The sequence below is a fragment of the Sparus aurata genome, chromosome 11, assembly GCF_900880675.1.
Source record: "Sparus aurata chromosome 11, fSpaAur1.1, whole genome shotgun sequence".
Lineage (NCBI taxonomy): Eukaryota > Metazoa > Chordata > Actinopteri > Spariformes > Sparidae > Sparus > Sparus aurata.
The window spans coordinates 16,631,598-16,655,940 of record NC_044197.1 but is presented as its reverse complement, the minus strand read 5'-3'; the positions used below and the strand labels follow the sequence as shown (position 1 = coordinate 16,655,940).

At 41.1% G+C, this 24,343-nt stretch overlaps 2 protein-coding genes across 2 annotated transcripts in view; both read left to right on the top strand.

Moving 5' to 3' along the window:
* Nucleotides 1-5,620: 5,620 nt before the first annotated feature.
* On the top strand, nucleotides 5,621-8,302 carry LOC115590970 (claudin-1). The gene is made up of 4 exons (XM_030432481.1): nucleotides 5,621-6,050; nucleotides 6,424-6,588; nucleotides 7,227-7,305; nucleotides 7,420-8,302. The coding sequence occupies exons 1-4, from the start codon at nucleotides 5,849-5,851 to the stop codon at nucleotides 7,583-7,585; spliced, it is 612 nt and encodes a 203-aa protein (XP_030288341.1). The 5' UTR covers nucleotides 5,621-5,848; the 3' UTR covers nucleotides 7,586-8,302.
* A 3,223-nt stretch (nucleotides 8,303-11,525) lies between these two features.
* Nucleotides 11,526-24,343, top strand: part of p3h2 (prolyl 3-hydroxylase 2) — a 65,125-nt gene continuing 52,307 nt past the window's right edge. Inside the window, exon 1 of the mRNA XM_030434363.1 lies at nucleotides 11,526-12,214. Within this exon, the coding sequence (XP_030290223.1) occupies nucleotides 11,798-12,214 (417 nt within the window). The 5' untranslated portion in view covers nucleotides 11,526-11,797. The remainder of the gene's footprint in view (nucleotides 12,215-24,343) is intronic.

Here is a 24,343-nt window from a genome sequence, read left to right as displayed (position 1 = left end):
ACTTCATGGCATTCAAATGACAAGACAACGCAATTGCCAGAATAAACGTTCGCTAGGTACGTTCCTCCAAAACCAAAATACAAAACTTTGAGTATGCTCAAAATTAACATTACATTATTTTGCAACATCATGTTTGCTTTAAGTTCAATTTTCTATGTTTCTCTTGTCAGTAAGCTGTAATTATGCTCTGCTCAGGTTTGGGCGCTAAAAACCACTTGGTTAGGGTTAGGAAAACATCAAGGTTTGGCTCAAAATAGCTGGTTTGGTGGCCTCAAAAGATAGATATGGTCCAACTTACTGAAAAAAAAGCAGTTTTGGTCACCACTAATATGACCTGAAATGTCCCAACAGACTCCAGTCACCCATTTGGCAGCCTTGTTTGTAATAATGCCACCTCTTTTCCGTCCACCGAAGGACGTTATCCTGATGTGAAAGTCCGCTAATAAGCATGTACCATAACTGAAAGTTGTAATGTAGTCATGCTTAAATCTCCAGAACGTCAATTTTGTAAGAGGGATGTAAAAATTGGAAAGGGACTTTGTTAAGTGTCTTGTAACAGATCTGGGGCATCTCACTGGTTCGGTCACTTGTGAAAATACAAGAAGCCGTGCATATTACAGAGAACACCACAAAGGATGTTGAAATCTGCAGCTCAGTGTGTAAAAATTCGCCTGAAAGATTGAAGTAATGCTGTTGCCCCGATACAGCACCCCGCCATAAAACAAGACGGTGACCGCAAAGCTTCAACAGAAAACAATTAAAAGTTCAAAGCTGATCTCAAAGGACTTCAGGAAGACAACCTAAAACAACATACCACATAATCACTTTCTGGTCATTTCATATTTCATATCCACATACAAGCCCAGACATGGAAACAATCTCAACCTGCTGTTTTTTGATAAACTACCTTCTTTGTTTTGGAGGGTCAGTCTTTGTGTGTGTGATAACGTTTTGATATTTTCACTGCCTGTGACCTACAGGCGGTTCTTCAAAATTTAAGTGTCAGAATGTTTTGTTTTGTTTTGGGCTTTTTTTTACTTTTTATTCGCTCTCTAGTTATTTCCTGTATCCATTAGGTGAGTCAAGAACATGCTACCATTTTGATAATAACTGCCAAGCAGGAGCAATGCCCACTACGATCATAATCTTAGCTTAGCCTGTTAGCATGCTAACATCTGTCCACCGTGTGCAAGTGTGTGTCACAGTGAATTAACTCCCACATGTCCTCATCTTGGGCAGATAGACTCCTACCCTACATGACTGTCGATAGGGAGTGGGTGTATCAGCTGAATAAGCATCAGTATCACAGTCACACTGACCCCTTCTCTGTTTTGAATCACCCAAGAAAATAAAAAAGTGTCCTACCTAATTTGTACATCCACATACACTCTTCTTCCTCTTTTTGCAAACTCGTCATTTCTATTCTGAGGATCACGGGAAACAGCTTTTTTTGGTTACTAAAAGGGAAGTGCAAAGGCCTAATTTAATTTTAGTAGGCAACATATAATGCCCACAGAGGGGAAAAATGATTCACCATCATGATGAAAGTTTTGTGTTGATTTATTAGCATTGTACAGCGTCAAACAAGAACTCACATTTTGGTTACATTGTCTGTCATGCCAGGAACAAACAAAGTAACACAAGCCAAATATCACCCTATTAAGGTTGGAGTTGGTGAGGTTGCTGAAAAACCTGCGGGAGACTGACCGCCCTGTACCTCCTTGCAGGCCAGCAACGAGATATATTAGTGTCTAGTTTCTCATGTTCCACAAGCTCTCTTAAGTATGACAGGCAACAGGTTGGAGAGAGAACTGATGTCAGAAATTTTGGTTGGCTGATGCAGGCGCTCGCACAGTTGAAGCACGGCCACGAGACGATTCCCCAACGTCAGTTTTTCCTCACTGTGTGGCAAGTGGCAACGCATACATACATAGATTACCTGCAGTTCTCTCTGAAAAATGGACAAGCCATACTGTCCACGTCTTCCGAGCCATCTTCGTGTACACATGTACCAGCACCTCTTTTTTTGTAGGTTTCGGCATGCAGGATTGCACAGATTATCAAGGCAGCATGCTTCTGCCTTGTTAGCATTGTTGCTAATACCTACCTCAGAGCTTTCAAAGTAACTTTTATTTGTCAATAGACAGGACAGCCTGTAGGGGCCGACGGGCTGTTTTTAAACAGTAACATCTGTAACGTCTGAGCTCTGGCTTAACATCACAGACGATTTACTCGTACAATGTGAGTTCCAAAATCCTGAAGTGTATGCCCAGCTTTAGCTTCCATGGTTTAATAAATACATGAATAAACTGAATACCTCAGTACCTCAGTCCAAAAAGGCTGCCTAGCACAACAGTTATTTCCTACGGCTGTAGGTGTGTGCTTTGTGCTAATGTTAACCGCTGAACATATCTGTTGTTGTTGCAGCAGCTCTGTTCTTTGCTTAGAAGCTGTGTGCTTTGTGCTAACATTAGCCGCTGAGCACATTTGTTGCCATTGCAGCGGCTCTGTTCTTTGTTGAAGGGCTGTGCGATTTGTGCTACTAAGTTAGCTGTTGAACAACTGAGGCTGTTGTCATGGCTAACTGTATCCAACTAGTGTCACCTCGTGTTTTACTCACATGTAAAAAACAAAACAAAACAACAAACATTATAATGTACATAAACAACAAAATGGCTTTTGTTAGCAGCCTTCTCACCGCTGTCAAGCTGTCATGTTATCATTGTGAGATTTTGACTTTGCTTTCTCCTCCATTCTGTGTGACTCACTCGCTAATAGCAATAACAATACATCCACCCAGCCCTCCAGAGTGCAGGCAGGCAGGCAGGTTGATGGAAAGCCAACGTGTTCAATTATTTGTTTTATTGATTGCAGGGGCTGTTAAGATATTTAGGATGACCACCCTTGCTTAAATCTTGTAAACATCAAGTCCCAATGAGAAAAAAGTGGTCACTTACACAGTGCAAACTTGTTGATCAGCACATACACAGATTGTTTTACCATTATTATTACACCATTATTGTTTCTCAGAAAGTCATTGTGGGATGTGACTCAGTTGTTACACATGTAAAGGAGTGTGTTGCAGAGCACAGCTGATTTACAAACAGCATGTTCACGTGGGAGGACAGTCTGCTGGAAAGAGAAGTGACATGATCGTAAGTTCACCTACACATTCCTCTGGCCCCCAGAGTATTATAAGAGGAAGTCTGTTTCTATTCTGACAGCAGCCACATGATTTGATAAAGTTTTTTATATATTTTCTTTATGCAATTTTATAACTTGATTTTTTTGTTACACAATAACCAAAAGGATTAAAGAATCAAAGGGAAATGTGTATACTTTTCCTGATATTGTCACTAACCATCTGGTTCAACAGGAATTCCCTGGAAATAAAGTTTGACCCGAGCGGACCTCTAAAGTGATATGAAACAATGGGAGTGAAAAACTAAATGCTTGTGAGGAAGGAATACAAAACGATCTGCCTTAGGCTGATTCAGATGGGGGCTATGACTTTAATTACCGTGCAATGTTTTGATGAAGACCTATTTCCGGAAAAGGGTGGACACTGATCCAGTGTTCAGTGTTTACAAACTGGCATCCCTTTCACCAAATATGGTCAAATAATTTGGTAATTGTCTGGGTTAAATGAAGACTGTTTGTTCACATAAACATGAGCTTGTTGCTGTTAATTGCTGAGCAAAGGAATGACAATTGAGCATGTGATCCTTTGGGAGAAATACCTCTTCTTTTACTGATGTTTTTGTCGTGTTTGTTTCGTTTTTGGTTGCCGCTGCTGTTACATCTAAATTCAAACTCAATATGTAAAGAAAGACACTGTTGCATCATACTCTGACGGATGATTTTTAGTAGGTATAGCGAAGATTTTACGTCATATCACAGCCACAGATCAAAGTGGGTCAAGCGAGCGCATTTGCAGCCGCCCTGAAAGGAACAGAGCTGTGATGATTAAAGCTTCTGATTCTGTACGTTCACTACAAAGCCATGTTTGTATTCCTGCAGACCACCGACCAAAGTGTGTTTTCTCAAAATGTGACTTGCTAACCATTGTTACATAATCCCCCTTTAGTATTCTTGGTGCAACTAATGATGCTTTTATAAACTGATGGGGACAAAATTGATCATTTCAGCACCTATGCACATGCCCCATGCTCAACGCTGGCTGTTAGGAACGTGGAACGGTCTTGTCTCTCAATTTGAAGTCCTTTTTCTGTCAGCCCATTACTGACCTGCGTACAGCAACAACTGCATATTGTTTGGATTGATGCATCCTGTGGGTGTAACTCGACAGTATTACGTGAACTCCCATAATCCCATGCTACGTGAGTCTTTTGTTTTGATTTGACTGAGAGACCCATGGCGGCAGAAATTACATACTGTGCCTTTAAGAAAGTTGTATTTTGGCTTTGGTAAACTAACAGAGTGAGCTCATAGCCTCAGTTAATTTTGTTTATGCTGTATATTCTTAACTGTTGATTTTCATAATGTATTTGTTACACAGTTTTGATGGCAACTTGGATTAACACTGCCTTTAGATCGAGAACCATAATTGGAATAATTACTTTAGGGATAATTAGCGGCACTGGATGATGACTAGTAGCTGAAGTTATCTAGTAAATTTGGTGGAGAGGAAGCATATGCGATGAGCTGGTGTACCCTGCCCTCGCCCAGAGACAGCTGGTATTGGCTCCAGCAAAAAAACCCGTGACCCCATAAAGGGATAAAGCGGTTACTTACAATGGATGGATTGGATGGAAGCGTAGCAGAAAATGGAAATACTCAAGTAAAGTACCTGGAAATTGTACTGAAGAACAGCTCTCTTGGTAATTGTATTTAGGTTAATTTCATCATTGGTCATTGGAAATTTTGACCAAAAGAATTTTGTTTTACTGCAAATGCATATCGGTCCAAAATATCGGTGTTCAGTCTCCTTGATTTCTAATAATCGGTACTGGCCCTAAAAAAGCCGCATATCGATCGACCCCTAAATTTAGACTTTTTCTGGGTTATCCATGACGTATGTGACCTGGGGTCCTCTCTCGTGTTATATAGATCGCTCTAAAATGCACATTTGTTACAGGCAATATAGGACCTAACACTAGTCCCTGGATTATTACGATGTCTTGCAGCCTGGCATTGGAAAGACATACTCAAATAATGAGAAGTAAAGTTGAGGTTCTTTATAAGATGTGGACGCCCTTCCCACATATTATGTTTGACTTGAGGATGTAAGATGCCTGTGATTGGATAATTGTGCTTTTAGTCTCAGTCTGGTTTAACCTGTGAATTTGTGTTCCAGCTTCCTCAGCTGTAAATCATAACTAGGTTCTAAGAGATGAATGAATTCATATGTCGTGTGTCGTGTATGTCGTTTGTGTGTGTGTGTGTGTGTGTGTGTGTGTGTGCCTATGTATGTCATTTTATCCATTATTTTGAGCGAGAACATTGTGTTGGATGTCCGTTCTGTACATTCATATTTCTATGTTATTGCTCTGTTTCTTTTTAATGGTCTGTATTGACCGTAAGTTGTTATTCCGTCATGATAAGACGTCCTTCTTCCCATCATCCTCCGCAGGTGGAGTAGAGACCTCACATGCGTCACGCGCCTTTAAATAGAGGCTGCAGCGGAGCGCGCGCTCAACGGTGTGAAGAGCTGGAGACCCATTAACAGGAAGATCACTTTGGCTGTTTACCTCAACCCCTTCTGATCGTTTATTTTTTGTCTTTATTTAATTTTTTCCTGGTCACCTCTCCGAACAAGTTGCCTGTTTTCTGTGACTGTTTTCTTTGGAGTCGGCTGATCTCTCCCTGCTCTTCCTCTCTGGACACGATGGCCAGCTCCGGACTGCAGCTTTTCGGGTTCCTCCTGGCACTGGTCGGCCTCGGTGCTACCGTTGCCGCTACGTTCATGGTTGAGTGGAAGAAGCAGACACAGGGAAATTCTTACCACATATATGAGGGCTTGTGGGAGACCTGCAGCTCTAACGAGAAAACAATCTGTGAATCTTACGAGTCCCTCTTCAAGCTGGCAAGTAAGTGGGTTTTTTTTTTAATCACATCTGGATCTCCTCTGAAACACCAGACCCTGCCTGTTGAGATACCTTCCACTGACATTAAGTTACTATAATTACACCAGAAGTGCGTCTTGGTTGTATAACCTCATCAGATATTATGACACCGGCCTGGTCTTCATATACAGGGATGTGTTTTCAATTCTGCTGCGACTCTTTAATTATATTGAGTTGAAAAAAAAAAAAAAGCGTTTTGTTGTTGTTTATCATTTTCTGCTGTAAACAAAAAAAATGTGCATTTGCAATAGGCTACATTCAGTTACAGACTTAAGCAACATGTGTAATAATTCATTAATAACTTCACTCTCACTAACATTTCCACCTCTGTCTCTAGCTGAGGTCCAGGCTACCCGGGCTGTGATGATACTCGGCATCCTCCTCTCCATCGTGGCTGTGTTGGTCTCCACAATAGGAATGAAGTGCACTCACTTCATGGACAGCAAGCCTGGGAGCAAAGCCACAACAGCTATGATCGGAGGAATCATGTTCATGATTTCAGGTGTGTTCAGACTCTTTATCAAATTTCGAAAAGCCTCGTTGAGATTCAACACTTCTTTAAGGCGCGTAAGCTATAACTTTAAGTTATAGACAAACAAGCGAAGATAGATAAGATAATAACAACAGATAAGATGATACAATCACGAATTGCACTCCCCATACAATCCTGCAAAAGATTTCATTGAAAAAACAACCTAAATGAGCTGTCTGAACCAATAACAAGAATAACTAAGAACAATTTTAAAAACTAACTTAATAGTCAAATTCACCCCAAAATCTGAATGAATTCAGTATCTACTCATCATCATGCTTACGGAAAGTTGGATCCACAAAAAATTTCTGAAGCTTCACATCCAAACAGAGTTGCAGCATTCTCCTAAGCAACTGAAGGAGATGGGGGCGTGTTTTAAAACATAACAGACAGAATAAAAACATAAAATGACTCGAGGGTGAGAAGATGATGACTGAATTTTCCCCTTTGGGTGACCTGTTCCTTTAACCTCTGTTTTTCCTCCATCGATCAACCCCTAAAACTACAAGAAAACTGTACAATACACAACATTTACAGAATTGTTGTCTTAATGAAAGATAAGCAGGATTTAAATGAACACTTCTGTGATGATGTGTTTCCCTGTTCAGGTTTGCTGACCACCATCATCACCTCCTGGTATGTCACGATGATTGTTGAGAACTTCCATGCATCTCATCACCTGCAAAGGTACAGACACACACACACACAAACACACACACAAAAACACACATGTACACACTGGATAATGTAAGCATCTGTTCTGTACATAAATTAATTTAAATGTGTGTGTTTTCTCTGCAGCTCTGAGTTTGGTAAGGCGGTGTTCGTCAGCTGGGCAGGCGGCGTCCTCTCCATGGCTGGGGGTGCTTTCCTCACCTGTCGGAGGTGCGGGCAGTCAAGATCGAGCGAGTCGATAAGTGCAAACCACCTCTTCCCCAATAGCAGCCAAACGTCCAACTACGTGTAGCGGAGGGGGAAGCTGGGGAGGAACCAGAAAAAGGCCTCGATAACAAACAGACTGGAGCAGGAAATGTCCCTCTGCAGGATTCTAAATACTACATACAGAACATCAGTAGCATCAGACAGTAAACAGCATCAAGATTACACAACAGATCAGACTGTGTGAGAAGACTTCAAGTCTCGTTTTTACGCCTGTTTGTTTTCAGTCCAATACTTGTGTTTGTTTGTTTGTCTGTTTTGTCTGTTTTGTCGGTGCCTTCAGTTACAGCAGCGATTACTGCTGCTGTCAGCTGTTATTTTCCATTCAGAGAAATGCAAATCATAAGGAGTCAACTGTTAAATGACTGCAGTTTACACACAATGACCTTTGTCAGGCTCTTTAAATGTAAATAAATATGAAATTATACATTTTTATTTTTCACAGGTAGCAATGAAGAGCACGTGTTTAATAATGATAGTTTACAGTGTAAACATAAAATTTGAACCCTCTGTAACAAGTTTTCTGTACTTTTACGCTGGGCCGTCGCCTCTTCAGTTTCACACTAGCGTTCATATAGATTTGTTTGTGTGTATGTTGTTAATTATATGACTGAAGTTTTGATTTTTTTTGTTGAATTATCAAGTCATTTGGTTGTTTGTATTATTTTTGCAACGGTTTGAAATATGTATGACCATTTTAAAAGACATTAAATTAGAAAACGAAAGGTGTTTTTTATAGTCCAAAGCATGTTTGTTCTGTTGTCCTGACTACAGCCAAACTATACAAACTAATATTTGTGATGATTTTGTTCAAAACATGATGTAATGCAACAGGAGGATGCTGTTCACCTTCTGTCCAGGTTCACATTTTGTGATATATATATATATATACACATATACAACAAAACACATGACAGAAACCCTAACTAATAGTGTAATGTTAGTTTCACTAATTGTCCCATTATGTTCAGTCAGTTCCTATTTGAAACATGTTTCTTACATTCAAGCTATAGTGGCTTCTGATACAAATTAAGTTTTTCTATCTACGATATGATAAAATATGATTTTGTCTCAGTCTACACATCGCTCAGGATTAACGACGCCTTCTTAGATAAGTTACACTTCATATTCACATGTTGACGCCCCTGCTGCAGCTTGAAGTCATATATATTCTCATGCTTTATGAGCAGTGTAATGGTAGAAAGTAAAAGTAGGGGCTTACTGTAAATCACGCGTTCAAATCTCAAAAGTAGAACTAGAGAATCATGTTTTAGCATCAAAATATTCCAGAAGTACCACGAAAAGGATGGAAAATGTATGTAATCACTGATGCATTCATGTGCACGCATCTCTTAAATGTTGGTGGGGTTCATTAGACCTTTATATTGTGCCGGGTATAGCTTAATCTATGAAAATACATGATGATTTATATATTGTATTATATTTTTTCATCAATTATATCGATCTGCAAAATAACTAGTAATGAAAGCTGTAAAATAAATGGATTTCCCTCCAGAATGTGCTGTAGTAGTGAAGTAAACAAAAAGCATAAAGTGACCTCAACATACTCTTGAGTATGGTACTTGTATGAATGCATTTAGTCACTGACAGAGAAAACAAATCTACGCTGCTGTTTTTGTGACGCAGAGGATCCTGTTGCCCTAAAAAGGCGGACGGTGCTCCAGTAGCCTAATTAGCTCTTTCCTGACACTCAAATAGTTTCCTTCCTTTCATATCTGCTGTCGTTTTACCCTAAATACTGTGTTTACTGACTTCTGTTATCAAGGCTGCTGCCATGGACAACAACTGACTGTTAGGAGAGGAAAAACCTTTTACAGTCAACAGTCACTGTAGTGAGAGCATTACCTCACATGGGAGAAAAATCCCAAGTGTTTTCAACCGTATTCCCTCACACCTAATCCTCAAAGTAGATTAATACTTGATAGATGACTTTCACATTCTGTTGAGAAGAAGAGAAGTACACTAGTGGAACAGCATCCAAGCTGTTGGAAGAAGTGACCTCAGTGTTTCAGTGGAACTGTGTTGATATTTACCACACCGACATCATAAGTCATCTGTTTTCTTGTGAGTGTGGCTTTTTAACAGTCACAGTTGTTCTCCTTTGGATCATTTCTGTATCTGAGTAAAGTAAACCTCAAAAAATGCTTTGATAACTCCAGGTTTTTAAATTTTGTTCCATTACCTACTACATTTCAGGTTTTTCGAATAAGTCTGTCCGTCCACAATACATTGATTGAAACAGAAACAGAAAGAGATCTCTTACATAAGAAGTACAGGAAAACATTAGGGAGTATTTAATAAGCTCAGCCTGTGAGCTTTAATGAATCACAACCACATTTTTAATGGACCAGCGTCTTTCCTCAGTATTATTTACATCCATGGAGGACAAGATTTCATACTGTTTCACTTCATTTACATGTGGCGGACCCTGCCACCTTTCTAGCTTCAAACAGTGTTCTGGGACCTTATCTTCCTCTGAGAACAGCTTGTTTATTCAGTTATGGAAAATTAATATTTCTGAGTTTGTATTATTATCTCATTTATATTGTAAATATTAAAATTCTGACTTTGACTATTCAGGATGTCAGTAAAGAGTATTTAACGGTTTCCCTGCAGACTTTAAACTTCACAGAAATAATGAAGATTAAAACAAATACCTGGAAGCGTTTCCACATGAGATCTGCCTACATTTACAGATCAGTTCAAATAGAAGCTGTGTGTTAATGATTAATTATTCATTTATTTGAGCTGAATTTTAAAGCAGTCCTGTGATGGAGCTGCTCTACACTGAAGATCCCTCCAGAGGGAGACAGTCTCCTTTAAGTGGACGGTTCCTGACTGAGTCCTATCCTCACACTGAACCCCGAACACAAGAGAAACTTCGGGAAATCAGGACAGCAGGTAATTTTACATGGACAGATCTCATCATAACTGACTGTAATCATCTCATGTCTCTTAAGCAACACAGTCATTTAAACTGCCTTTGATTAGTCCACCTTGTCTGTGTACAAATGTTCAATCGGATTATTTGAGTTTGCTTTTTCTGGGACCAAAAATAAATAAACAAAATCATTAGCCTATATATTGGTTTGTTTAACAGGGACGGTACAAATTAATGAATAGACCTACTATACTTTATACTGCTACTTATTTAAGATGGCTTCCTACATTGTATTTAATTAAATGACTACATAGATCATTAAAAGTCTGTCATCAAAATGGCTTCAAATTGTCATATTTTGATTTAATCTATTGCTGCAAGTTTTGTGAAGAGAATCCTGCAGTCACTTTTTTTCTCAACCACCAATTCCTGATAATAACTACATTCATTCATTGTTTAACCCTCTAAATACCAGGGGTTTTTCTTAACATACGGTATTTTTTTTTATTTTTTTTTGACAGTCTTTGATGGGGAACATTTTTTGTACTAATGCAATGTGGTCTTTCATGAGATGCATGAGGGTGAAGTTTTATCGTGAGTAAAGTCCCCTATAGGATACGAGGGAAATCGCATGTATTTAATATGGGCCAAAATACATGTAAATTGCCCTGTCAAGTGAAAAATAGTATAAATGACACTCATCCAGGACCACAGAGTGAAAGCCTGATAACATGGGATCAAGGTCGTTGTGCTGTAATGACAGAGGGATGGAGACAAATAGTTTGGATGGGTTTTAATGATTCATGATATGCGCATTTCTGTCTCTAATGTACACAGTGTTTCACGGAGATATTATATGAGCTGAGCATCTTTGTCAGAATTCATGCAACATAAAGTAAAACAGACAAAATTACCAAAAAAAAGTTAAAAACATAAAATGGTATCAAACGTTACATGAGGGTTGAATAAAAGCACATCTCCCCTCAGTTGTGCTGAATGTATCACATTATATAAACATATTGGATTATCCTCGCTGTTTGTGTCTCCATTGAGGGAGCCCGTGAGTCCGCGCGCTGGGCTCCTCGAGGAGCCTGAAGGAGCGCGAGCTGTGATTGTTTTCGGCTCATTCATTCCTCGGAGGGGCGGAGTCAGCGGAGCCAGAGGGGGGTCATAACAAAATGTGTGTCCCCGACTGAAGCAACATGATTTCCGCCCTGCTCCGATGCCGTCCCGGGTGTCTTCTCCGTGAGGAGCTTTAAAGTGACTCTGTAACGAGGCTCGTGACTGACAGTCTGCTCTCCGCCTCTCGCTCCCCGCCGTCTCCACCGAGCTCAGAGGATGGATACAAACTTCTCACCGGCTGCTATCTCGTCAGTAGTCCTGCTCGCCGCCGCGTTGTCCACCTCCACAGCCTTCCTGGAGCCTTACGACCTGTTGTACGACAACGCCGTGCAGGCGTTTTACAACAGCGACTATCACAATGTGGTGCGCTACATGGAGGGAGCGCTCAGCAGCTACGCGGAGGTCCGCCGTACCAGAGTCCGGTGCCGGCTGACGTGCCAGGACCAGCATCCGTTTGATGAGACCTTCATGGACCTGCGCTTCTCCGACGCGGTGCTCCAGAGAGCGGCGTGTATGAACAGATGCATCGAGGAGAAGCTCGGCTCGCAGTCCGTGCACAAAGTGAGCGAGGATGTATTGCAGGACTTCCACAGGAGGATCCCCTACAACTATCTGCAGCTGGCTTATCAGAAGGTAAGGCGGGGGGGGGGGGGGGGGTCTGCACTGTGAAAGTGCCTCTGCTCTGCCTCAACTTATCTGCGGCTGTCCTCATCTGCTAGTGATGCTTCAGGGCAAGGTGATGCAAAGTGATGATAGGACACTGGGAACAACAGAGGATTCAAGGGAAATGTGTAGCTTACACACAAAGTTACCAAACTCCTGTGCAACTTACACACTTAAATGTGATATAAGGTGTTGTTGTCAGGGAAGCACAATACTGGACAGATGAATTTGGCCCAATAATGAAAGTGTAGCCGATAAATGAAGCAAATGACATTGTCATTGTCAAAATGTTTTCATCACAGCATCTACACACTCTGGTACAGCTGCACCTGGCAGGGTTGAGGAAAAACAAATCACAGATGGCACTACATGTTCGGCAAGAGGAGGGGAAATGTCTACAAATCTTGATGAAAAATGTATTTTATTTATTTCATCTCTTATTTCACTTGGATTGTACTTAAGGCAGTTCTGGAGGGAGATAGTTGATTGTTTAGTCTCTTTCCGATGTTGTCAAATAGGGACACTTTGGGTCATTCTTCGCCCCGATATTCTGACTTATTCCGCCTTTATCGGTATCAGAATGAGACTCAACAATCAACCATCATCCGTCTTTGCTCTCCACATCTTTGCCTTTCTTACCCTCAGGTGTGCATAAGACAAAGGTTAGGAACTTATTTTTAAAATGCAAAAACGTGAAATCAGGTATCGGCAACAAGAAGCTGTTAACTATCAGTCATCGCCATCCTTACAGTTGTGACAGACTTCTGAAAAATCTAGAGAAACTATCAGCACCAGATGTTGGTCCTTTCAGGTCCAGATGTTGATGTAAAACTAAACTTCCAGCTACAGCAGGACGGTTTAGAGTTGAACAATAAATTCTATCATCAGAGTGTAGTATCTAAACATGTTTACCTGTAACTGGAATCACATAGGAAAGATGTATAGAGCAAAATAACGTATGAATGTACTTCATGCCGATACATACACAATACGGATCAATAATATTGTTCTCTGCTGACTAGCTGAAGCCGTATGTGCAAACTCTTGAAATGTTTATATTCCTAAGCTGTAAAGCTTTTTCTATCCGTGTGATGTAACATCCACTACATGCATCACACACATATCACAGACTGCCGTGTTGTTGACGTTAGATTTCCTTCCTGTCACATCAAGACTCAGCAGCCCCGTCACAGCAGGTTGGCTCTACAGATGTCTGTGCACTTGCTTCAGTCCTTTTTTGTTTACAACCGCACTTTGCTTTTTTATGGCTCCTCTGTGTGCTCTGTTATTTATAAACAAATGTTTGTGGCAGCTCCAACTTTTTCTTTCCCTTATCCCTGCTTCATCCCATATACCACAGCGGCAGCAAGAAACGTGCCACAGAAGAGTACGTATCTCGAAGTTGTTTATAGATTAATTTTGGATTATTGCAAATACTTTAAAGTTTAAAGTATTTTAAAGTACATTTCCGCAGTCTTAACATGTTAGGAATCATAGTTATTTCCTCCATGAACGTACAAATTTTCCAGAACATCATTTCCCATGAGGTCCATCTTTTGGCTGGGATGATGTTGAGCGCTGCTTGGCGTGGGAACAGCGTAAGAGACATAAAACAGGAGAGCAGGGAACAAAGTGCTTATTCAGACTCTGTGTGACTCTGAGCGGTATTTGTCCCCAAGGAGCAAATACATTTATGTTTGTTGTATTCTAGGAATCACTCGCAAGCTGATTTGCACTACACATCTGGATGTTTTTATACAAAGGTCCTTATTTAGGAAGAGCCTTGTCTTGTTGCGCTGCAGGTTTTTGTTTGTCTCCCGGTAGACTTGCGACAGATGAAAAGAGTTGGCATACAATAAGATCTGTGGTTGCAACGATAATACAATGAATCATGCGGGGACATTGTCTTTCTGCATCCATCCCTCAACATCATAGTAAGGTTCGACTTCAGGACACTTCAGGGTGCGGATACTTGCAGTTTCAGTGGCACCAGGTGTGGCTTAGGCATCTATGAGTGACAGTTTTTACCTAGTTGGAGCTCAGTCCCAAAGCTGGCACCATCTCTTCACATGAACCTGAGACCCAGTCGACTTCAGCCGCGGCTGACTTGCGGTCCCCTGGAAAATGCCAGGGTGATGACACACAGCTTCCACTGCTCAGAAGTGGTGGGAAGTTAATCTGCCCCGTCACTGTCTGCGGGCAAGCGGTTTCCCCATTTTTCTCTGAATCAGCAGAGAAAAGTAAGAGCTGATGTGATCCTCTCATAACAGCGCGCACTCCTGTCTAGACACGAGCATGGACGGATACACAGATCCTTGCCCAGCTGTAAAAATATTACTAATCTTTTGTGAGAATAGTTTCTCTAACATCTGTTTGGAGAAAAAAAAATGGAACATTGTGTTTTTTTTTCTCTCATGACAAAGCAGAAACTAAAAACCCTCACAAATGTTTGAGAGGATCTTTATTCCCCCTCTTCCGGTGTTACCTCGTGTCTCCTCGCGTGTTGACGTGTTTATGAACCGAGTACATGGCAGCACATCAAGGCTGAGAGCACTGGTGTTGATCTTACCACAGGTGAGGAGAGGCAGAGCTGGAGCCTTCCTATTGGACGGGAGGATCAGAGCACATCAGGCCAGGCGGTGTACATATGCACATTAGTATCAGGACCCTCTACGTATGTGTGTGCGGGCACCCTCACTCACATGTGTGTTAGTATGGGGGCACTTGGTGGTGTTTGAAAATAAATAACATTCCTGCAGTATTTAACATTCCAGCGTCACACACCCTCCTCCTGACAGCCTCTGGCATAAGGCTGCCATTGGTCCTGTTAGAGGAGGCTCCACAGTCACCAACTGTTCTCCTCACTCAGGCCTCATGTCCCCAGCTCGCCAATCATTTAGCTGGGCAAATATTTTATTTTCCTGTTGTGGCCTGTTTGCTTTTCTAAAAAAAGAGACACGCCACCTTCTGCAGGTATTAAAGGGAGACTTCTGTAGCTGCTGCCACTGGGCTGGACCCTGATGGCCTCCAGTGATCCCTGCCGCTGGCCACAGCTCTCGCTGTACAGCCGCGATCAAAGGCCCTGAACTGCTCCCAGAGGGGCAAGAGGAGATCCTATCTGCAGCCGCTACACCCTTAATCTGATCTTTCTCACAGCACTGCCATTCCAAGAAATGGTTGTGAAAGCAGGGCTCTTTATTCCTGCTTTCATTTTTCAGATTTATTTAGTTTATCAGTGTTTCTTTTGATTATGAAACAATAAGTGAAAATGAGATAAACATCATAATCCAGATATTGCAGTACAAATTTGTTATTATAAATACAATATGAGTTTCAAGCACCGTGTCTTCATCTTTATTTTACTTGGACGCACTCAGATATTTAGCATTTCCCCCATTTTTTTCTTATCACTCTCTTTTACTGCAAGCTGAGGCTGCAGCAAAAGGTTATTTTCATTATGATCTCACGTTTATGGTCACAAAAATGTCAAAAATGTAAAACATGCATATCACCATTTCCTATAGCCAAAGTGACATCTTCAGATAGCTTCAACCAACCATCACAGGTCAGTCATGACAACCTCCTGCTGTGCAGCCAAACATTCTTCAAACTCAAAGAGACTGAATCAGAGTGAAGATAACGGAAATTTCCAAACACATGTATGTAAACATGTCGGTTGTGTATTTAAAGTAATGCAGAAAACATTTTTTCATTGGATTAAAAACACAAATTAAAGTCTTGGGTTTTAATACTTTACTCAACGTAATCATTGTGTAGTTTAAATGAAGAGCTGGAACAATATGAGATAGACGCTACATACCAGCGCCTCTGCCAAAATAAAATTCTTGCCTTGTGCATGACACATATTCTGCACAGATAATTATCCATTATCAATCTCTGTGGAAGAATGAATCCTCTGCATATGACAGTCAGCCAGACACACACTCTGACAATCCATGACATCTGATATACACAGACCATGATGGGGTTTGTTTGACAGCTCGCTTTACAAGGCTGCCAACAAATACATCCTCTGCGATAATGACTTTCTATCCCGGATGAGTTTGGGGGAGCAATTCCGACCAATTAGAGATGCTTCATAATGACTCTGTGGACGAGCTGAGGACATTTGGAGCCATCAGTGTCACAAATGTACACTGACTATGATTTGACACGTTTGAGAGATTTCCTCCAACTGCACTGTAACGCAAGTGAATGAGTCAGCTTTCTCATGAGCTGATTAAGTAAATTTGTCTTTGGAATTCGGACACATACTGTAACTTGATAACATCCCATCATTATCTTGTTTTGAGAACTCATCCCAGCACGATGCTCAAAGGTGGCAGGAGGTCAGAGCGTTCTCTGTAGCCTGCTGATGTTGTGAGCCTCCTCTGGAATTTTCTCCCGAAAGTCCGTCTTGTTTGTGATTCCACTGCAAACACGATGGTTTGATTACGACACAGCAGGCAGCTCATGGCTCAAGTACAGCCTCAGTCAGGTTTGTGTATGTGTGAAGGGCTGGATCCTAATGCCATGGTGAATTCTTGCTGTGGTTTGTTTCACATTCCCTTTTCAGTTTATTGACGGCAATCGACAGAATTAGGCTGCAGCATTGGGAAGATATGATTTTCCAGTATTCCAGCTCCCACAACAGCTTGAAACCCCAGCAAGGAATGTTGGATGGAGTAAACATTTGAGTGGAAAATTTACAGAATTTGTAGTGACAGAGATCACAGCGCTTGATGGGAGTCACAGATGATGTTATTGTCATCTGTAGCTGATCATAAAGGGATCATACGGTTAAGACAGAGGGAGAGTGAAAGATGTGTTTGGATTGGTCAAAGCAAGCAGTAGCACTGCCATTTGCTCAGAGGCAGGCAGGTTGTTCGCCGCCAAGTCAGATTTATGTTTTTGATGAATGTGCAAGGTCGTTCTGCGGTTTATCCTCCCTGCAAAGTGACTGGGAGCCAGTGCAGGAGTAGATGACAGTAGGAAATCGGCTCTTAACTGACTTGGTCACTCGTGTTTCATGTGTGCATGACTGAAAGAAATAAAGATTGTGCCTCATTGAAAAGGTCCACTTAGAGTTTTTGATACGTAACGTCTGCATTCAGTGGTAAAATAGTGCCATAGAGCACGACTGATATGCTGGTTGACTGATATTTTAGGTCTATCTCAGATATATCAGTGTAGACATACATGTTATCTAATATGTCCCGAAATTAAAACATTTTTCTACAGAACATAATGGGTAAAAAGATGCTTGGGATAATTTGTAATGTGAAGTTTATTGTTTCAGTACTCTGATGCCATTTAAAATAAAGTTTTATTACGTGCGTATCTTTTCAACTGCAAAACTCCAGTGTTGGCTGGGCTCTATGCTGGAGCACTGTTTCACATCTTCAAGTCAAATACATTTCTATTTCCATGGAACTTTAAAGGAACACTTTAACATTTAAGGCAGAAACACACTGACCCAACTGTTGGACGTCTGAAGCGTTTAGGGAGACTCGGACAAGGTCGGGAACAAATGTGTTCGGTGTGTTCAGCTGCGTTGGAAGCTTTTGGAACTACGCAGACATTGTCTGCTCCGATTCAACATTAGTTAAGCTAAGCTAAATTAAGCTGCTACTCGCTTCAAAATTTAGAAGACACACATAACAGTGGCACCAATCTCAGCAAGTCTTGGCATGAAAGTGAAAGCTACTGAGCGCATTAATCCAACACTGAAAGGTGGAGTTGAAACCTTTCAGACCGTTGATTGGTCAGTTGAAACAACTAGATTCCTCTTGTTGGCTATGATCTGTTGTGGGATTTCCCAATCTCTGCCTGTGGCCTTTTCTTAAGCAAAGCTTGTTACCTTGCTGTAATAAACAACTACATAACAAGAAAAAAGTACTCACAGTGTGTCACTTAACAAATGCAGCAGCTTCTCAAGAGTCAGTACCGGTGTCCCACGTTGTTTCCCAACTGTTGGAATGGGGTTACTCCAGGACCCGAACGGTAACAACCTCAACTACACTTAAGTGTTTTGTTGGTGGTGGCAACATTAAACAGATCTAGGCTTTAGAGGTACGTATGTCACGGGTTACTTACTATGAGTATTATACTGAAAGAGCTTTGGTGGAACGAGGCTTCGATACACTGCTGGTGACGGATTAAGTGACGGTCTGACGTAAGAAGAAGAAGAAGACTCAACCCTAAAGGGAAAGGAATAGTGCCTAAGAAGGCAGAGCTGAAAAATGTGTTTCCTCTGTTATCAGCGTGAAAGCGAAAAATAACTGGAATCAAAGAAAAGTGTTGTCTTCTTGAACTCGCTAGGCAGCAACATGTTGAGACCAAAGTTGCTGAGAAGAGATTTACGTGTTTTTAATTCTTCTCTTATTGAAATTTCCAAGAATATCATAAGCTTGTGTGTCACTGTCGTAAATCATATATTGATAATGGAAACACCTGGTAAAAATATAGGTCAGTGGACCTTCTCCCTAACACACACCTGCGGTGTCACCGTGCTGCCCTCCTGGCTGCCCTGACCTAGCGTGCAGTGCTGTGCTTTGCCCAGACAGCCAGACATTGTGGCACTTGGCTGTGCCAAAGGCCTTCTGCATGACTGGACTTGAGCGGATAATGGACCAAAGGAATGTGGGGGTACGCTGTGGCGTAACACACCAATATTGTTCTCGCCCTGATTAACAATTAAACGAGTGGAGGAGGCAGGAGGCTTGTTAAGATATCGCTGCTGAAAACACTGCAGTGGTTTGTGGGATGGGATGAGACAGCAGCAGGTTGTGGACCTGGCTCCGAGATGACTCTGTCGAGCGTTGGCTTCTGTGAATGTGAAGCTGAGGTCCAAATAAAACAGAAGAGCAGCAGGACCCGAAGGCAATCCGGACCATTTCTGACTCAAGTTCCAAACCTTCAGTCTTGATTAATTGAGATATTTATCACTGTGAGGATCACAATTCCCCTTGTCACAGAAGGGAGGATCTGGACCAAGCTCCAACCAGCTGCAAAACAGCATTTAGACACAAGTATATGTGTGGACGTCGTTCAGTAACTTAAAGATGGGCAGCAAGGACAGTTGTTGCTACCAGAGATGTGCGTGTGAGTGTGTGCTTGTAAACTTGTGTCAGTCTTGCCAAAGACTCCCTGGTGTTTGAGAGGAGAAATCAGGGCTGGGATGGAAAAAACAGAGTTTGCCAGGTATCTGTTCAGCTTCATGGTGACTTGGAGTATGCTTTGGCTGCTGCAGGGCTACAGGGAGAAAACAGTTCGGTCTCCATGTTATCTGCAGAAAGAATCACCTTTTGCTATCCATCATATCATGAAAAAGCGGAAAAACGTTATTTCACAAACTGAGTAGGATGTGTTTGCATGGATTGTTTTGTGTGTTTGATGAATATGCTGACTTTGAGGATGCACTGCTCCAGACAAAACGTCTCTCGACAGGTTGCTGTAACTCCAGTGGCTGCATGAGAGAGAAGGGACCTTTTATGGATTCAATAGTGAGGCTGAAGCAACCCAATAGCTATAATAAATGTTCGGATTGTACATTTCTGCAAACCACAGATATGTTGAAACTTGACCTTTCTTTGTGTTTCAATTTTACATTGTGACAACACTGTATTTAAGGCCTGGTTGATTTTAGACACAGAAATCCCTCTAATACACTGTAAAATCTGGAAACATGACTTTATTTTTTCAAAAAATCAAGGACACCAATTACCTCAAAATTACCAAGTCAAGTCGATTTTAGCCCGTACACCTAATTGTTCAACTTTTAAAATTTGCAGTGTCACGTCAGGTAAGGTTTAGGTTTTGGCTTAGAAAGCCGTTTGGTCGCCACACACACAGCTAGAAGATTTCCCTACGTCTTGTTCAAATTAGCCAGGTGGTCTCTTGCATGGCAGCCATCTTGCCTAGCTGTCAGTGTCTCAATGTCAAATTCCAAATGTTGACACACATCAAATCAAAACAAATCAAATATATTTATATAGCCCCAAATCACAATCACATACAGTGAATGACATTCTCTGTTCTTAGACCCTCAATTCGAGTGAGGAAAAACCTTTTGAACAGATAGAACTAAGACATAAGGAAAAAAAAAAGTTAAGAAATAGTTTGACCTATGCCTAGTTTGTGGAAATGCACAACACCAACATTTTATTATGGTGACTGGGCCAGCTGAGGAGAAAGAACTTACATTGATCTGTGTTTACTTATATTTTTTACATACACTGTCACACTGTAAATTGCTGTTAAAATACGGATGTAAGATGGATATAATGATGATGTTTATTCATGTGAAGCCAGTAGCCAGTTTAGGCGCTATTCTGTCTTAATGTGCTGAGACTAAACACATATTTTACTTCACAGAGGTGTTGGCACAGATTTAAGCCAACCGTTTAGTCCACACAAAGAGTGAAACTCTCAGGTTTTTCTTAGGTATCCCATAACCACCTCACAGCTTGTCCTGCACATGCGTGAGCTATAAATTATGCTAACGTCTCAAGTTACTTCGGTCCTCAGCACTTCATTTCTCATAGTGGAGAGCTGTGGGCTCCAGGCTGGAAACCACAAAGAGAGAAGAGGGTACAGGAAGTCCAATCCGTTGTGGAAAACTGGCAAATGAAGTAGTTTTCCAAGTTTGATTTGAAATCAAAGTATGGAAGCCTTTTATCCTTTTGTCTTTTAGCAGCTTAAATGTACACGATACATTTTTAATAAATATTTAGTCTGTGTTGCCTTTCATGTATTAAACTGAGAGCTCGTCTGGTAACATTTCATTTAGTCTTCTGTGCAGAAGATTTGTGGTATTTGATATGTGGCTGCTGTGCTGTGGTTGCAGTAGCAGGGAGCCTATTCAGAGCCACAGCGGGGTCACATGTCTACTGTGGCCTTTTTCCACTGGCTTGATGAAGCACACATTTAGCATGGCACGGCGTCATGCGATCATATGCAATTTCCACTGCGCCCTCACAAAAGGGGGAACTGATATTGTTCTGATATTGACAACCAAGCACTGATGTTCTCCACCTTCAACTGAGCTGTGACACTGGGTGGACCAACATGAATGTGGGTCCTGCAGGAATGACGACTGCAGCTGTGTTGCTGTTTAGGGGATGCAGTACAGATCTGAATATTACGGCTCTTCCATGCTTTCTTTTCATGTTTGTGGCTGATTATTTTTTCTTTTCAAATTTTAACCTTCTTGGACAGATGAAGAGTAAAGAGGCAGTTAAGAAATTAGGGGAGAGTGAGGGGGCTCAGCATGCAACAAAGATCTCTGGTTAAGATTGAACTGGCATCATCGGCAGCTTGTAAAGTAACCATTCAGCTACCACCGTGCTCCATCTTTACGAATGTAAACAGAATCTATTTATCGAGAGATATGACTGGAGCGGATGCTTAAAACCCTCCTGAGTCATGAGGCTCAGATTACAATTACTATAATTTACTTACTAAACTTACTAAATTAATTCCATTTAATTCAATTGAAACATTAAATAGATAAAACAATTAGTTGATTGTCAGAAAATTAATCGATAACAAATCTGTGATAATTTCTGATTATCTTAAATGCTTGAAGATAATTTGACTCCAGCTCCTGACATTTGAATTATTGTAGGTTTCCTATGCTAGAAAACCAAAATGTACCAAAAATGTATATACCAAAAGAATATCCTTAGAATAATTAATACCATAGATAATCATTATTTGCAGCCCTAAAATACAGTAATCATGGTCAAAATCGTTATGTTGTTTAATCTGCCTTTTTTGCTTGTTTTTGAAAAGGAAAAGGATCAGTGGAATCAAAAACGTGAAATCTCTGGTTCTGCTGTATTAATTGTAATCATTTGTTTTTAAACTGTCCATAATGAGTCCAGTGGTGGTATAGGAGTGCAATGCTAGACCAACGGAGTACTTTTCAAAACTTAAATTGCCCACAATGCAACATAGTCACAGAGTGACATCACTTGGGACAGTTTATCAGATAATATGCAGCTTCCTCTGAAGCCACAAGAGGCTTTATTCTCCTTTCATATACTCAGTACTACCTCCCGACATCTGTAAACACACTTTAATGTGTAAATTTGACGCAGTTACCCTTTAAATGTATAAAGTCAATCTGCATAGAAACTGCAGATGAAAAATGAATTGACTGACTGGCAGTCAGACCAGTATTCCTCAGAAGTGAGAATCATTCATATTTTGAAGCCGGCTTGTTTGCCTTTTTGACCCCACAGCTGTTTCCTGTAAAATTCCATCAGCAGTGTTGATTGTTTATCCTTTCCCACTCCGCTGTCGTCAGCCTGCAGCGCGATGGTCCCATGGTGACTCTGTAGTAAATGTGTACTCATGTGACACTATTTATGTGTGGGTGTGAGAGAGAGAATTTAAGATATGTGGTTGTATATCAGAGTATGTTTAACATCAGATGGTCAACCCGGTCGGTTCTGTATAGATGTACTTGAGCCACGTCTTGCCTGTCTGGTTTTATAAAAGTCCCAGTGCAGATGTCTTTATTTCACACCGTGTCGAGACAACATTACAGCTCTCTGATCCACCCTGTGCTTCACATCACCAAGTTGAGTTTGACAGCTGGCATTGAAAAGGGGACTATTTCCAATTTGCACCCCCATCCTCCACCTCCCCCTCTTTGACTGCCAAATAATAATTTATCTTAGCAGTGCATAACACCAGGATTTATCCCCTTGTCGCTCTGTGACCTGCTTATCTTTCTCGTTAGATATCAGCGTCTACCATCCCTGAGAGGTTATTCCCTACAGTGGAACAGGTAGTAATACACCTATGTAGACGACAGGAGAAAGTAGTTTTCATGATCCCATGTTGACCTGACCCCTGGCTGACTCTGACCCCTCAGTGCCTCCACATCTGGTTCAGATCTCTGTGAATGACAGCTAATAAAAGTGCTAAACAGTGTTTGGCAGATGGATTCTCCAACAGGCCTTCATCAAAGTGGTGGGACAGGAATGGGAGAGAGTGAGGTTTAGGATGAAATGTGTCATCTGCTTCTTGGATGTTTACATGATTATCCATGCTTCTTAAATTGAACCAAGACAACTATTTAGACAAAAACAACTCATCTGTTTCGAACAATACATCCCCCAGAAAATCTCAAAGTGGTTGTGAACTCCTGAAAGATAAGAGACAGCAGAAGACACGGAAGGCCTGGAAGTCCTTGATGGCTCTCTGGCTTGGAAAGTAAAAGACTTAAAAACAAATTAATCTTCTGTCTAAAAGAATTCGTCCCCATCTGCTCAAAGCAGGGCTGCAACAAATTAATATCATGGCAAATCAAGAATCCTGATTATCATAGCAATTAATTAATCTTTCATCTTAAACCTGCAAAAAGACACTGACTGTTCAAGTTGATATGTGAACTTGTTAGCACACAGTTTCTTACTGACACACACAGCAGTTACAGAATAGCGTTATAATTTATTTTGAGCCGCGTTTCTGTCATCCTGTCGAGAATAAGTTAAATATTCCCTCTCCGCTAACCTTCTCTGTCAACGTGTTCCAACAGGCTGTGGGAGGCACCGGGAGAAATCTTGGCGACCCTCCTCTTCAACCCCCACCCCAAATTGCATGGCAAATTATGAAAATGTGGAGTATTGGCGATTTTCTTACTTGCCTCAAACACTTGCTTACAGTACGATGACAGTAAACCAAAATTTCATGTGTAGTACATGCAGATAAAAACTCCCATTATGATTGTTAGTGTTGGTCATGTCCTGCTGAGAAATGCACAAGTCATTGACAGCACAGATTCAAGACTACCATGTGTTTTTGAGAGAAAAACAGGCCTGGGCACCGAACCTTATAAGCTTCTGCCACATCTGCAAGATACACAAACAAATCAGGGTTTTACAGCTTATAATGTATTAGGAATATTTATCTTATTTGATATTTTGCAGATTCTTTGTGACCACCCTAAAGTATATATTGATTATTTTAGACGTGTTTCACTGTTCACTCTCACTTTTCTTCCCATGGATGTCTTCCTCTGTTAAGACATTAAGGATGATGCAACATGATTTACACTAACAGGTCCATCCTGAACTATGTAAGGCC